This window comes from Sciurus vulgaris (assembly GCF_902686455.1).
Source record: "Sciurus vulgaris genome assembly, chromosome: 3".
NCBI lineage: Eukaryota > Metazoa > Chordata > Mammalia > Rodentia > Sciuridae > Sciurus > Sciurus vulgaris.
Window position 1 is genome coordinate 182,126,095 of NC_136463.1, and position 16,052 is coordinate 182,142,146.

General features: G+C 37.4%; 1 protein-coding gene across 6 annotated transcripts in view; it reads left to right on the forward strand.

Moving 5' to 3' along the window:
* The window catches only part of DIS3L2 (DIS3 like 3'-5' exoribonuclease 2), a 362,072-nt gene that overhangs the window by 180,089 nt on the left and 165,931 nt on the right, over positions 1 to 16,052 (forward strand). For 4 of the 6 annotated variants that reach the window (XM_079134846.1, XM_079134843.1, XM_079134847.1 and 1 more), the window contains exon 9: positions 11,782 to 11,955. The exons of 1 other annotated variant lie outside the window; for it this stretch is intronic. In XM_079134846.1, the coding sequence (XP_078990972.1) occupies positions 11,782 to 11,955 (174 nt within the window). Of the gene's footprint in view, positions 1 to 7,072; positions 7,150 to 11,781; positions 11,956 to 16,052 lie in introns of those variants that run through there. One more of the 6 variants, XM_079134848.1, reaches the window with a different exon arrangement.

Consider the following 16,052-nt stretch of genomic DNA (forward strand, 5'->3'; position numbering starts at 1 on the left):
CATAAAAGAAGCCACTTTATGAATGAAATATATTGCTTAAGAAAGGGCCAACTATAGTAGTAGTGTGCTGTAGAACCAGAGCCACTAAGTCTGTGTAGTGGACACCTACAAGATATATGATGCTAACAGTTGTGAGATTTTATTTTTGGGAGTAAGAACTGTACATTTTCTGTTGCAGAGTGAAGGGAAATTTGCTTCTCATGGATAGTTTTCAATATATTGTATTGGAATGCTTTTAACAGCAAGTATTAAAAATCCTGACCCAAAATGAATTCAATAAGAGGGGTCTAACCAGATGCCTTGGGGCATACCTGTAATTCTAGCAACTTGGGAGGCTGAAGCTGGAGGATTACAAGTCCAAGGTCAGCCTTGGCAATTTAGCAAGGCCCTTTCTCAAAATTTAAAAAAAGGTAGAGCACCCTGGGTTCCATCCACAGTACCACAAGCAAAACAAACAAACAAAAACCTTCACTCTAAATAGGAATTCAGATTGTGCAGCTCTAGACCTGGTAGAGTCAGTGACTTAAGGATATTTCCAGGTTGCCCTTTGCAGTCCTCAGGGATCCTATAGTGGCTCTTCTCTATGGTTGAGAAGATGTTTGCTGTTACAGGTAGGCTGCCTGCTTTCTTAGTCACATTCCACACAAAGGGGGATGTGCTGTGTGCCATCCATGACTCTAGGTATTGTCTCTGGGGAAGCCAGTCCCTGATTTCATTGTAGTAACAGTGATCTGCCTCGGAGCTGAAGTGCCAAGTTCCCTGCTTTGAACAAAGATTAAGTTTCCCTTAGGAAGGAGGAAGGAGACATGACTGTTGGCAGGAACCAAGAATGGTTTTTAGTAGATTATGATTATTTCTTCTATAACTTTTAAATTGAAAAAAAAAAGATGTTATTAAAGAAAGCTTAGCAAATAGAGAAAAAGTCACTCAATCCTTCCTCTAAAACATAAACACTAATTTCAGGTATTCTGTTTCAATGTATACATGTTCTTACATGAGTAAATTATACCATACATAGCATTTTATGTTTTTAATATTTTATGTCATAGTCATTTCCATGTTGCTACATCTTCAAAATTATCTTTCTAAAATGCATAAAAATCAATTGGACAAATATGCAATTATTTAGTATATCATTTATATATTGGAAACCTGTATTACTTCTTTTACTTCCTTTCAGCTCTAAGTTATTTTTAGTAGACTATTTCTTTTTCTCATTAAACTTTTGTTTTAATGGGTCTCAAAATTCGGACAGAATTTTTGTCAAGTTGTTTCCATTAAAAAGTACTGATTTTAAGAACTAATAACTTAAAACTGCTACACACACAAAACAAATGGTCCACAAAACATTCTCCTCTCCTTTGAAGGTTTTACGTTGCATTGTTATCATTTTTTAAAAAGTATTTTCCTAGTTGTAGGTGGACACAATGCCTTTATTTTATTTATTTTTAGGTGGCGCTGAGGATCAAACCCAGAGCCTCACACATAGGCAAGTGCTCCACTACTGAGCTGCAACCCCAGCCCAGTCTTTTGCTATTAAACTTAAATGGCCAATTAAGACAAATAGTTCTGAGACCGTTCTTCCACCACTGATTAAGACTGTGGTGGCAGGTGTTAGGGGTAATGGTCATTTAGCCTTCTGAGCTTTCTGGCAGACGTGGTGACCTTGCCAGCTCCAGCAGCCTCCTTGTCTTCTGCTTTGATTAAACCCACAGCAATTGTCGGCCTCATATCATGAACAGCAAAATGACCCAGAGGAGGATAGTCAGAGAAGCTCTCAACACACATGGGCTTCCTGGAACCATATCAATGGTGGCAGCATCATCAGATTTCAAGAATTTAGGACCATCTCCCATCTTCTTACCAGAACAGCAATCAGTCTTTTCTTTCAGCTCAGCAAACTTGCAAGCAGTGTGAGCTGTGTGCCAATCCAGTCCAGGGGCATAGCCAGCACTGATTTGGCCTGGATGGTTCAGGATAATCACCTGAGCAGTGAAACCTGCTGCTTCCATTGCTGGGTTGTTTTTGCTGTCACCAGCAACATTGCCATGACGAACATCATGGACAGACACGTTCTTGACATTGAAGCCCACATTGTCTCCAGGAAGAGCTTCACTCAGACTTTCTGGTGCATTTCAACAAACTTTACTTCAGTGTGACATTGACTGGAGCAAAGGTGACCCCCATGCCAAGTTTGAACAACACCAGTCTCTGCTTGGCCCACAGGGACAATACCACCAATTTGGTAGACATCCCGGAGGAGCAGATGCAGTTGAATAAGTTGGTGGCAGAAGGAAAGCTAAAGCTTCAAGCAGTGTGGTTCCACTGACACTGCCATCTTTACAAGTGACTTTCCATCCCTTGAACCAAGGCATATTAGGACTTGGCTCCAACATATTGTCACCATTCCAACCAGAAATTGGCACAATTGCTACTGTATCATGGTTGTAGCCAGTTTTCTTAATGTAGGTGCTGATTTCTGGATTTCATTTTGTTAGCACCAACAATTAGTTGTTTCACACCCAGTGTGTAAGCCAGAAGGGCGTGCTCATGGGTCTGCCCATTCTTGGAGATACCAGCTTCAAATTCACCAACACCAGCAGCAACAATCAAGACAGCACAGTCAGCCTGAGATGTGCCTGTAATCATGTTTTTGATAAAAGTCTCTGTGTCCTGGGGCATCAAGGATAGTCACATAATACTTGCTGGTCTCAAATTTCCACTAGGAGATGTCAATGGTGATACCACACTCATACTCAGCTTTTAGTTTATTCAAGACCCAGGCATACTTGAAGGAGCCCTTTCCCATCTCAGTAGCTTCCTTTTCAAATTTTTCAGTGGTTCTTTTGTCGATCTCATCACATTTGTAGATCAGATGGCCAGCAGTGGTAGACCTGTCCGAATAGTGTCCCATGACAACAATGTGGATATGAGTCTTTTCCTTTCCCATTTGGCTTTGATTTAGTAGTGGTTTCATAACACCTGTGTTCTGGTGGCAAAACTGTTGAGAAAAAGCTGGTAAACTATTTTTTACGACTTTTGGATTTACAGAAAATGGTCAAGATAGTACAATTTTTATATATGTCCACCCCAACTAATTTCCCACAGTATTCACATGTTAGTGTGGCACGTTTGTTGCAAATAATGAGCCAATATTGATACATTATGAACAGAAGTTTATACTTTATTCAGATTTCATTTTTTTTATTATTAGTAGTAGCAGTAGCAGCAATAGTAATAGTATTGATTTGAACTTCTTTTTCTGTTCCAGGATCCAACATGACATTTAAATTATATTGTCTCCTTGGGGTCTTATAGCTGTGAGAATTTCTTATTTCTGAAAGGCATAGTAGCTTGAAATGTGGCTTTTAAGAAAACACCAGATATTTCAGTGTGACATTATAGTTGTCCTAAAACAGCTTTGCCATCTTTTGAAGACATAGAAACTACCTAGGAAGCTATAACATTTGATCTGTACTGAAAGAAAGGGAAAGTTACATTCATGATTCATTTTAAATAAAATTTCCTTCAGAATTAAATTTAAAACATAAAAACAAACTCTCTTGCAAGACAAATACACATGGTATAAGCCAGTTCCTTTGTGAATTTTAGTTTTATTTAGATCCCAAGGTATTCTGGTTTTTAGGGGGAGAGCAGAGTTTATGAGTAAGTATATTACATAGGTGTGTTTCTGGGGCATCTGAGGTCCCCAAACCTTGGACTTTCAGCATGCTGGCCTGGTGGATTTTTATCTTGGACAAGCTGTTCAGTTTATGCTGCTATCAGATATATCCCATGAAAATCTGTAATGAATTTATTTAAATAAGGCACTTAAGACATGTTCTCTGAAACTTAGTAAAATAAATGTTAATTAATACTAGTAGGATCTTGGAGTCATTGATCATATTTGGAAACTGTAACTCAATATAACTTTGTCTTTATAAACTATGTTATAATTTCAATAAACTAATTAAGATTCCTAGGACTCAGACTGGTAAAAATTTTGCCAAAATACAAAGCACCAAATGAGAAAAAAAAAAAAAAAAAAAAAAATTGTTCCCCTTTAATTTTGGTAAAGGTTCAATGACTGATCTGACTTGTTCTTTCAACAGTATTAGGTCACTCAGCTCACCTGCTGCCTTTTGCCCTCCCATTACCATAAGTAGGATCCAGTACTCAGTACTGGTTACCTTTATGAGGAACGCTGAGTACTGGATCTACTATCTCTTAGTCGGCCTCAGTTTATCATCTAATAGTTTTTCAGAAAGGATTTGTGAGAACTCTGTTCTCTGAATTCTTGAATTTGGATATCTTTATCTTTGAAATCCAGTAGTACCCTCTCTAAAATGTGGTTCAGTGGTGATTTTGTGTGTTAGTTAGTTTTTCCTGAGACAATTTTCTGCCTGTAAATTTAAATTTTCTTTTATTTCAAGAGAGTTGTCTTTATAGGTTTTTGTTGTTGCTTCTTTAGTTGATTTTGTTTTTTTGAGGTAGAATCTTGCTAAGTTGTGTAGATTGGCCTCATACTCCGTATCCTCCTGCCTCATCCTCCTGATTACTCAACCCCCTGTAAGCTGGGATTACAGGTACCTGACACAGCACCCAGCTCAGGAAGGTTGTCTTAACTGATATCTTTGAAAATTCTTTTCTATTCCTCATATCTGGATGCTTTCCTTTAGAAATACTGGTTATATTCCCAGCCACTCAGGAGTTTGAGGCAGGAAGATTGCAAGTTTGAGGTTAACCTCAGTAACTCAGTGAAACCCTGTCTCAAAATAAAAATTCAAAAGGGCTGGAACTGTAGCTCAGTGATGGAGTATCCCTCGGTTCAATCCCGAGTTTAATAATAAGAAAAAGGAATGCTGGTTACACCAGTGCTAGATCTTGACCTGCCTTTTCACATGTGTCTTGTTTTTTCTCTAATCTCCACCCCCATCTGAAATCTTTGTATTCCTCGTATCTAGATTCTTCCTTCAGGAATGCCGTCTATGCCAGATGTTGGATGTCCTTGATCTGCCTTTCATATGTCTTTTTAATCTTTTTGTTTGTTTGAAATCTTTGTACTTCCAATTTCATTTTCCTCACTTTTCTCAAGCTTTTTCTTTGTGAATCTTACTGTTTTTTTGCTGATTACTTTCAGTGTGATCTTCATTTCTCTGATTGTTCTTTTCTACGAATTTCTTGAGGTCTACCATCCTAGTTTCTGTTTGCCTATGTGATTGATTTATTCCTTATGCACTTGCAACTTTGCTTCGAGTTCTTGTCTTTATAGGCCCAATATGCTCATTGATTTCTGAGTTCTTGGAAATATCTTTGGTTATGATTGGCATTTCTGTGGCTATATATTTGTAGAATATGTTTTGTCTTTCTGTCATCTCCTTTTCTTGTTCCTTTCTTTATATGTTCAGGGTTTATTATTTTTTCTTAATAGAATGTTTGGGTGACTCCCTTGTGTCTCTCCCAATTTGATTGATTGATTGATTGATTGAGACAGTCTTTCTGTGCCCGGACAGGAATTATAAGCACATTCCACCACGCTGCCAGCTTCTACCCCCATTTAAGTACTGTAGTTCTTCTTATTGGCAGAGAATATGTCCCAAGGTCCTTGGGAGATGCCCGATACCACCAATTCAATGAACCCTTTTTCCTATGCATACCTATGATCAAGGCTAATTTGTGAATTGGGCATAGTAAGAGATTACCAATAACTAAAACTAGAACAGTTATACCATTATCCTGTAATACAGTTTGCAGTATTACTACTCTTGTATTTGGGGCCATTATTATTGCATTTGAGGCTTTTATTTTAAAATAAGTTTATTTGAACATTAGCATTGTGATAGTGCAGCAGCTAATCTGGTAACTGAGATGGCTACCAGACGATAAACAGGCAGGTAGCAAATACAGAATGGATGTACTGGACAAGGGATGGTTCGTGTTCTATGCAGGACAGAGCAGGATGACAGAGTCATTACATTATTCAGAATGGCATGCAGTTTAAGACTCAAGAATTGCTTATTTCTGGAGTTTTCCAGTTAATAATTTCCAACCATGGTTGACCACTGATTAACAGAAACCTCAGAAAGCAAAACCATGGATACAGGGTGATTGCTAGAATGATTTCTTCCTGGATTTTAGTATTGTATCTCAAAAGCTGGCTGTTATAAAATGCCTTTTTGTCCACATTTTTAGACTCTTTTCTACTTTAGACCCAAGGAGATAATTTTTGGCCATACACATTCTGGAGGGTAGCACCCCAGCTTCCCAATGTGAGAGTAGGGTGGTCTTGGCATTCCAGATTGGCCTGCCCCGCACTGCTCTGACATACCCACCGCGTGTGAGAATGTGTTCCTTTTCATGTCGGTGTAGTTGTCTAATAAACTGTACGAGATATACCTCATTGTTTATTCTTCTGAACTATGTATGCTGATTAATGAATGGTTAATTATGTCATCTTTAATACCATTAGGTAGAATTATATGAAATCATGTTTTATAATTTAAAAACAGTTCAATAGGGGCAGGTTCATGTGCCTCGTTCCCATATGTAATTATCCTCTTTACATATTACTTGCCATTCTTAAATACTTTACTTCCAAGTCATCACTCACTGGCTTGAACTGAATATAAGCTTTGTCAATAAAGATGCTGATAGTATGTTTTGTGTCTTTTTATATTAATCAGGATACTCGTAGTCTCAGTCAGAGGACTCATTATTGTTTTAAAAGTGAGTGTTGGAGGACAAGACTAAAATTTTTGTGAGTGGAGTTGGGCCCAGTGGCACATGCCTGTAATCCCAGATACTCTAGGACCTGAGGTAGGAGAAGTACAAGTTTGAGACCATCCTGTGCAACCTAGTAAGCCCCTCCTTCCAAGTGAAATGAGAAGAAAGGAAAGGAAATACAATAAAAAAAAAAAAAAAAAAAAAAGGGGCTGGGGGTGTGGCTCAGTTGTAGAGTGCTTTGCAAGTGTGAAGCTTGGGTTCAATCCTCAGTACTGGAAAAGAAAAATTATGAGTGGGTCTTAAGTGTGATATTGAAAGGCCTGACTCCTCTTGCATCCTCGGTTTCCAGATCTCATGCACTGGTTCTAGGCTGCCAAGGGAGAGCACCACTGACTATCCTGAGGGATGACTCTGCAGCCTTACAAGGTATTGTCTTCTGATTAGTCTCATAATTTAGCAGTTGGAAGACTATTACATCATTCCAGTTAGTGAATTTTATCTACTTTGCTTCTTCCAAAAGGTGAAATATTTGATTACAAACAATATTGAAAGAGATACCGATAACTTTGTATTTTGTAAATCTGTGGATTGTGATGTTTATACAAGCATGGTAGGCAGGACAGATGAAGATAGCAGTCCCAAGCCCACAGTTAGTATCTCATAATTTTAATGGAGCAAGGTCTCTGCTCTCTCCATTATAGAAGAACTCAGGGACACAACCTGTATCAAGTAGTGCTGGGTCCTCCTGGCACGGTTCTTCATCAGGGACTCAAAGTTAATTGCTGTTGTTGGCACACTGGTGTCCTAGAGGGGCGGGAGCCTGGTTATCATTAGAAGAAGTTAATGTGGAGCTCATTTTCTGCTGCCATGTACCTTCCTGTGGCTATTGAGCAGCACTGCAGTGGCTGGGAGGTGGATTCTTACACCCTCAGACCCTCCTTCCTCCACGGTGGGATCACTGGGCTGAGCATTCTCATGGGATTCTGATAGTTATACTGTCTGGGTCCATTACATCCACATGTCTCTTCCCCAGATAGGCTTGTCACCAATCATTTAATCATTCTTTGAGGCCTCTGTCTTTCTGGCTAAATTGTAGTCACTGCCTACCAGGCCATCTTTCCTCAGCCCAAGTGGACCATGGATATATTACCAAGTTTCGGCTATAATTATTTTCAGAGCCTATATCTTCAAATAGGTATAATGCTACCATAGTCCACATAAGAATCATGGAAGTGGAAGGTCATTTGGGACTAGGCATTCAGGGTACTCAGACCTTTCTGTATCTCTATATATGGTATGGTTCTCTGAACCTTACTTTTTCTCATTGGTACCCCTACTTTTCACCTAAGAGACTTGTTAGACTCTAAGTCCAGTAATGGAATCTTTCATCACCTTTTGAAAAAAAAAGTTTTTCTGTCTTAGCCTGGCAGCTTCAAGAAATTCAGGATACTTTTTTGATGGACATAGAAAGTCCCTGAGTTTCCATTTTAGCTCGGAATCAAGAATTTAGAGATTAAGCATATAATTTTTTGTTTCTATCCCTTTTCTGATTCTGTCTCTATTTTCGTGATTCCTTCTGTACCTTTTTTTTTTTTTTTTTTTTTTTTTTTCTGGTACCAGTGATTGAATCCAAGGGCACTTAACCACTGAGCCACACCCCTAGCCCTTCTTATTTTTTATTTTGAGACAGGGTCTTACTCTGTTGCTTAACAGCATTTCTAAGTTGCTGAAGCTGGCTTTGAAACTGATCCTCCTGCCTCAGCCTCCCGAGCTGCTGGGGTTACAGGCATGTGCCACCACACCCAGCAAGTATCCTTTTAATAAAAATTTTTCAACAAGAGTTGGTTTCTTGTTCTTGTAACCAAGAACCCAGACAGTTAAAAGATGTTGATGTTAGGAGATGAATGTTGGAAACTGAGGTTCAGGAACCTGTGAGAATAATAAATAGGTTAGTTAGATGGCTGGGAAGTAACTTGGGTCCTATTAATTTTTAAATACTAATTAATTTTTTAAATGACTAATTATTACCTGTGATCCCCAGGACTTAAAGTTCTTTTTGTTTAACCGAAACAACATTGTTGAAAGTAGGCATCCTGTACAGTGTGGAATTCCCATGTCCTTCAAACTTCAGAAACTGCGAAAATTTGTCCCCCAGATCTTCACATCCTAGTGCACACTGGTAATGATTCTGTCATTTAAAAAATAAAATAGCATTGAGGTACCCAAGTCTTTAACTGTTTGGTTTCTTGGTTTCTAGAAAGAGAAATGAGCTCTGTTGGATAAAGGAGAAGCTGTGTTGGAAGAATATTATTGAAGGGCTCATAGAAACAGAGATTTGAATTCCCTGAAAAAGGGAGGAGTGAACCAAGACAACTCTTGAGAGCTCAGAAGCCATCCAACCCTCATTGTTTGGCCACAGTGGCTGTGGTTCTTACTGCTCTCGCAAACCACCACTTCAACTGGACACTACTGCTACCACTGCAGTCACTAGAAACCGCTCTTATTGCCACAAATGGGTCTGGAGTACCTCTTTGATTTTGAGTCATTATCTTCAAAGTCTCAAGCCGAGGCAGAGTTTTTAAATGTATTGGCTTCTGGTGTGCATGGCATGACATGGGTCTTCATTAGAGCGAGGAGGGCCATCACGTAGTAGGAGGCTGGCCATTACTGTAATGGGAATTATCGTCTAATGGGAATTATAGTCTTTTCTCCTGCTTCAGTGTGGAATTCTTTCTTCCAGTTTGTATACCTTTCATTTTTTTCTTGCCTTATCACATTTACTAGGACCTTCAGTACAATGTTAAATAGTATTGGGGAAAAAGAACACCTTTGTCTTCTTCCTGATCCAGGAAAATTATTTAGTCTTTCACCATTAAGTTTGGTATTACCTTTAGGATTATGACCTTTAAACAAGTTGAGGAAGTTTCTGACCATTAATCCTGTGCCTTTTATCATAAATGAATATTGACATTTTATCAAATTCTTTTTCTTCTATTGAGATAACGTGTTTGTTGATTGCTGCTATAATGAATTATATTAGTTGATTTGTGTGTGTGTGTGTTGGACAAATCTCACATTACTTGATTATGATGTTTTATCCATTTTATATAGTGCTGAATTCTGTTTTCTTAAATAATTGGGAAAATTCATCAGTGAAGCTATGTGGACCTGGAGTTTTTTTTTTTTTTTTTTTTTAATAGGAAGGATATAGATATAGACTGAATTCCATTTCCTTAATAGATACAGAAATATTCATGTATCGATTTATTCTTGAATAATCCTAGATAATTTGTGTCTTTCAAGAAATTTGTCCATTTCATCCAGGATGTTGAAATTACTGGCTTAAAGCCATTCATAACTCCCTTAGGATCCATTTGATACTTGTAGCGTGTGCAATGATATCCCCCCTCATTCCTGATGATGATGATGAAGTCTTTCTCTGTTTCTATTGATTAGTATGAATAAATTTCTTTTATTCTCTTTCTTCATTGTTTATTTTCTTTTCATTCTTATTACTTTATTTTTTCCTTCTTTCTATTTACTTGGCATCTAATTTGCTCTTTTTAAGGTAGAAGCAGCTTTGGTCATTGATTTGACACTTCTTTTTTTACATGAGCATTTAATGCTATAAAGTTCCCTTGAAGCACTGCTTTAGCTGCTTCTCTAATGTGTTGTGGTTTTGATCAGTTCAAAATATTGCCTAATTCACTTTTTTTTCTTTAACCTGTGTTTTGTTTAACTTCCGAACGTTTGGGAATTTTTCAGATAACTTTCTAAGTTATTTTCTCTCATTTCTCTGTCTTTGGCTTTTTGATGTGCTTTCTGTGAGATCGCCACTTGAGTTTGAGGAGGAGGCACTGATCTGAGCCCACAGGTCAGGACACATTCTCCCTTGAGCATAGCCTGGAGGACAGGAGTGTGTGTGGACTGTGGCTGCTCTTTCATGGCTTGTGGGTGAGAAACGGGGCCAACCCTGCCCCACCACTTCTGCAGTCCAGCAACAAGGCTGAAGATCAGGATTTGTGAAAAGTCTGCCTGTTAGGCAGCCAGACCCCCAATTTCCATGTATAGCTATGCAAGAACTCTGGCAGCCAGGCCTCTACCCTGACTTGAGAAACAGAGTTTTCCTCAGCAAAAATGAATGATGCCACAGAGAGGCTTCAAGTCAGAGTTAAAATTGCTCGCAAGAAGAGCAGAGGGAATTTCTGGATCATCCTGGGAAATGAGTGGACATGAACAACAGAAGAGGTGGCCATCTTTGATCTCCCCAGTACTGTCCTCAAAGACAACTATTGCAAGGCTCAGATCACATTTCCTGTTTGCTATGTGTATTTAACACATAACTTGAGACTTATGATCTGTGTGTGCCATGACAATATTTACAAGGATAGAGAATTGTCAGTTTTATATATATGTAGATGACCAACAGATGAGTGAGGAATGTTCTATGAGATGCAGACTTACTTTTAAAGGTCCATTCCCTAAATTGTGAATGATAGTTCGCTAGTTATTCTTAGTACCTTTCTGGGGTTTCTCACTTCTACAGTAAACATGTATTATTGTGTTTAGATAACATTTTTTTTTTAACCTTTTAAAGGTAAAAACTAGTAGAATTGTGAAACAAATATGAATGTCAGCTCTAATTCAGTGACTTTAGGTGTAGGTACTCTGAAACTAATGATTTAACAGCAAACTGAGTTCATTAGAATTGACTCTAAAGGTGTTTTCCGAAAGCATCAATGAAAGCCTTTTATAATGTCAGTTTTGACTTCTCCATGAACAATTGCAGGAATCCCAAGAAAGGCCTTCTGGCCCTGTTCCCAGGTCAGAATTCCTTAAGAAAGGTAGATTTACATGTAATCATGGATTTCTCAGGCCAAGAATGTCCTTGTTTCTTCTGCTTGCCCCATCCCTGTCCTCATGCACTGGTGATTGTATTCTTGCTGTGGAGGGGTAGCAGACTTTTAACACTCTCCCAATACCTTTCTTTTAAAGAGGATAGTTGCCTGTGTTTTGTTTGTTCACTAACCCAGTGTTCCCTGTATGTTCTGTCCACAGGCAGCTGGCTAAGAGTCTTGGGCAGGCTGGTGAAATTGAGCCTGAAACAGAAGGGATACTAACAGAGTATGGTGTAGATTTCTCTGATTTCTCCTCAGAAGTTCTAGAATGTCTCCCTCAAAACCTGCCCTGGACAATTCCACCAGAGGAACTTAGCAAGAGAAGAGATTTAAGGTAAACACCTGAAACCCTTTAAGAAAACTTTTAATGCCTTTCTGCTTTCCTACATATTTCCTAAGGGTTGGGCTCAGAAGTTTCCATCTTTCCACCAGCATTCAAATTCAGTTGAAAGTTCAGTGCTTCTTAAGTACTTAAGAAGCAAAATGTGGCTTATGAGGTAAATCCAGCCCACTACCCTTTTATGTACAGCTCATGAACTAAGAATGGTTTTTATATTTTTAAGTGGTTGGAAATATTAAAACAGTAATATTTCATGAAAATTACATGAAATTCAAACTTGAGTGTCCATAAAGTTGCACTGGAGCAGAGCTGTGCTTACTCATTCATATACAGCTCCTGGCTATTTTGCACTACAACTGTAGGGTTGAGTAGTTGCAACAGAGACCGGGTAGCCTGTGAAGCTGGGAATATTTATCATCTGACCTTTTATAGAAGTTTGCTGACCCTTGTTCTAGACCATTCTGGTTTCAAAAGTTGCAGGTGCCACTTCTTTTCTTCTCACTGTACCATAGTCTAGTCAAATAAAGGCAGTGTTATCTGTTTGGAAGCGCTTCCTCTAAGTGGGCCTCTCTAGGCACAGAGCAAAGGATTCAAGACTTCTGTGCTTGGAGTCTCATTTTAAAGCTTTACTTTTAGGTCTGGAATTTGTTGGAAAGTACTTTTGTGGTATTTTTATAACAACATCTTCTTTGAAGATGTTTCTTCATTGTGGGATGTTAGTTCTTTTCTGATATTTCTCTTCAGAATTTGGTTTCAGTGCTGGCATTCATTTTGGATGCCACATGGAGATATTTAGAACCAAGAAACTTTTCATACAACCCACTGAGGCTGTGGAAGGTTTTTGCTAAGGTTATCCCATGTCAGTCTTTCCACCACCCTTGCTTCCTCCATGCAGCTGAGCTTACGGGACCTTCCGCTCTGGATGCCCATAACTCCACTGAGTTTGAGAGTACTCTTCTCCCCGCTCTTGCCATTGTGTCTTTTCAGAATTTGTCTCTTTTTTGGTCCAGGGTAGGTAAAATAATAATAATGATAAAAAAATAATTAGTTCCGTTTTCTATTTGTGAGTGTGACTGGCAGAACACACATTATTATATTTGAAGTCAGCTGACCTAGGTTGCTGTCTTGGATTTTCGCAGTATCCCCTGAGCTCTTGATGGTGCATGGGACATTATCTCCTCAGGGGCTCTGAGATCTGGGACCTCTGACCTTGACCTTTGTGAGCCTTGTTTTTCTCATACACAAATTGAGAGTTTTGTTTGCTGAGATCTTTCCCTGAATTTAGGAAACTGTAGTTCCTATAGAGCAGAATGAATGAATGAACCATTTTGTTTTAAGTTTAATTTAGTATAGCCATTCCACACTTCTGACCAAGTATTTAAATGTATCTACCCTTTCCAAAAAAAAAAAAAAACTACTTCCAGAAACCTGTCCTACTCAAAGAAGTGTACAAAGAAATATGTATGAGGATGTTCATTGCTTTATTATAAAAGTGAAACACTAGGGACAGTACTCATATCCATTAAAGGAATGGTTTAATAACTCAGGTTATATCCATATAATAACATTCCCTCCAATTCTGCAGAAAGGGGCTAGATCCATGTTGACTGTCCTAGAACTGTGACCAAATACTGTTAAGTCAAAGAAACAAGTTTCAGAATAATATATAGGCCTGTTGTTATAGAGTAATACAGTACAAAATGATATAAATACACATATGTATGTACCCATGTATATGTATACATCTGTATATATGAATATACATATACACACAACCGTACATAAAAGTATACATGTGCAGCAAAGAATCTGGAAAGAAGGAAACTGTTAAGTAATTACCATGGAAAATAGTAATTCAGTGGAATAGTAAGAAGGTAGGGAAGTAATATTTTACTTTTTGTTTTGTATACTGCTGCATTTTTCGTAAATGCAAACGTTAAGAAAATAGATGTGCTCATCTTTTCTAGCTTTTCTCCCAGCTACAGATAAATACTAAACATTTTAAAAGTTACAGGGCCCAGTATTCCTCCAAGCTCCACCATGCCATTTCTCTGGTACTCATTGCCTTGGACTACAGAATAGAAGGCCTTGCTCTGCAAAAAGCTGTGTTAAAGTGTTATGTCTGCTTTCTGTGAAGGGATCCAGGGGTAGAGGTACTTTAGAATGTACTGTGCCACTTAGTGTAGTAATAAGAATTTTTTTTTAAAAAACTACTTAAACCTCCAAATATTTTTTCCCGTCTGATATCACCAGAATTATATTTCTAAACTTTGTATCTGATTTTTTTTATTCTTTGTAGTTAAGAATCTTTCAACTGCTTCCTGATACCTAAAGTAGAAATCTCTAAACATTGAACACACATTATTGAATACATATTCCTACATGACTCCATTTTAAAATTATAAGCAAATGTACTACTTCACCAATGCATTTTTTACATTATAAACATAGATGAAAGTAGAAAAATTAAAATGAAGTGAGAATGAAATAAATTATTAAATATTTTAATTTTACTTATAAAAGGTATAGAAAACCCTGTTTGTTCATATTAATAATTTGTTTTAGATGAAAGCAGTTTGATTGACTATTCATTTTTGTTGTGTTTACATTTTTTCATTATTTTGTTTTTTTAAATTTTGTGTAACAACTTTGATATGGAAATTCAAAAGTCTTAAGTCCTATATATTTTGCCACTTTTAATGCTTATAATAAATGAAAAAGACATTTATTAGAAGATAAGCTGAGCCTACTTAATGATAATGCTCATATTTTAGTCCTGTTCTCCAGTTATGTTCTAATTCATTTTGAAATAAATTTTCTTGCCTGATGTCTAAAGATGGAGTTTTAGATTGGAGTTTTTGTTTGTTTACGATGGGTTCATAATCCTCAGTTACTCTTCTGATGGCATCTTAAAAACAAAATTCTGTTAGAAAGTTCAGGTGTGTACATATGGGCAGTTTTTTAGTTTAGTTTAGTTTAGTTTTGTTTTGCGGTGCTGGGAATTGAACCCAGGGATTTGTGTTTCCAAGGCAAGCACTCTACCAACTGAGCTATATCCCCAGCCCAGTTTTTTAGTTTATACACTAATATCATTTTGAGCCCCAAACCATATAATCAATGTATTTAATTAAATCCATTGTTAAAAATGTCATATTCAAAATACAAATATGTCATTTTGTTTTCAAAATGCAGTAACTTTTTCCCTCAATTTTAAAATGCTATCATTACCTTGAAGGGACAGATTAATCATGTGTTTTTTTTTCCTAAATGATCTCCTGGATAGCATATGATTGGTGACCATTGTTTTGAAGTCATAATGCAGCTGGGGATGAATTTTTGTCAGAAATAGAAGAAATGTCAGCATTGCCATTTTTTTGGTGTTAGAGGTATTAATAGTAATATTGATGTTATTAGTTTAATATTATCTTCAATCTCTGGATCTTTGCCTATTTTATAAGAATCTGTTTAAGCTAAAACTAATAATGTCTATAAATCCATGCTGCTGGGCCTGAATAAATACCCACTAATCACACTGGGCTCAAAGCTTCGGTCCCACTGAGCTGATGTCATTGTCTCTTGTTCTGGAGTACTGACTCATTTGCATACCTCTCTTACCCCCTGACCCATACACCCAGTGAGGACACCAGAGTTAATTCAAGTATTTTGTACAGTTGTGTATTCTTGATTAATTTCTTTCTTTTTTACAATAAGAATTAATATATAAAGAGAAATCTGTAATATATTGATGTTTTTGGATATGATTAGATTTTCCTTTTCTTCGGTGTTGTGGTAGATTTATTCAGGTTTTCAGCCAACAGATATTTATTAAACATCATCCTGGCCACTTTGAATATGAACAAAAAATAGATGTGGTCTCACCGCAGAAGAACATGAATCAAATGTATTAAACAATAGTCAAATATGGAATTGTAATGAAGGAGAGAAGCACTTGGCACAAGTACTTGAGATAGTGTGATTTCTTCTGCTCAGGATTCCAGTGTTCAAAGAGATTTTTTTAAAATCAATGTTTATTTTCTGAGGAATAACAAAGAAACAAGGAATTTCTAGCAAATGCTGAAAAATATGTGCTA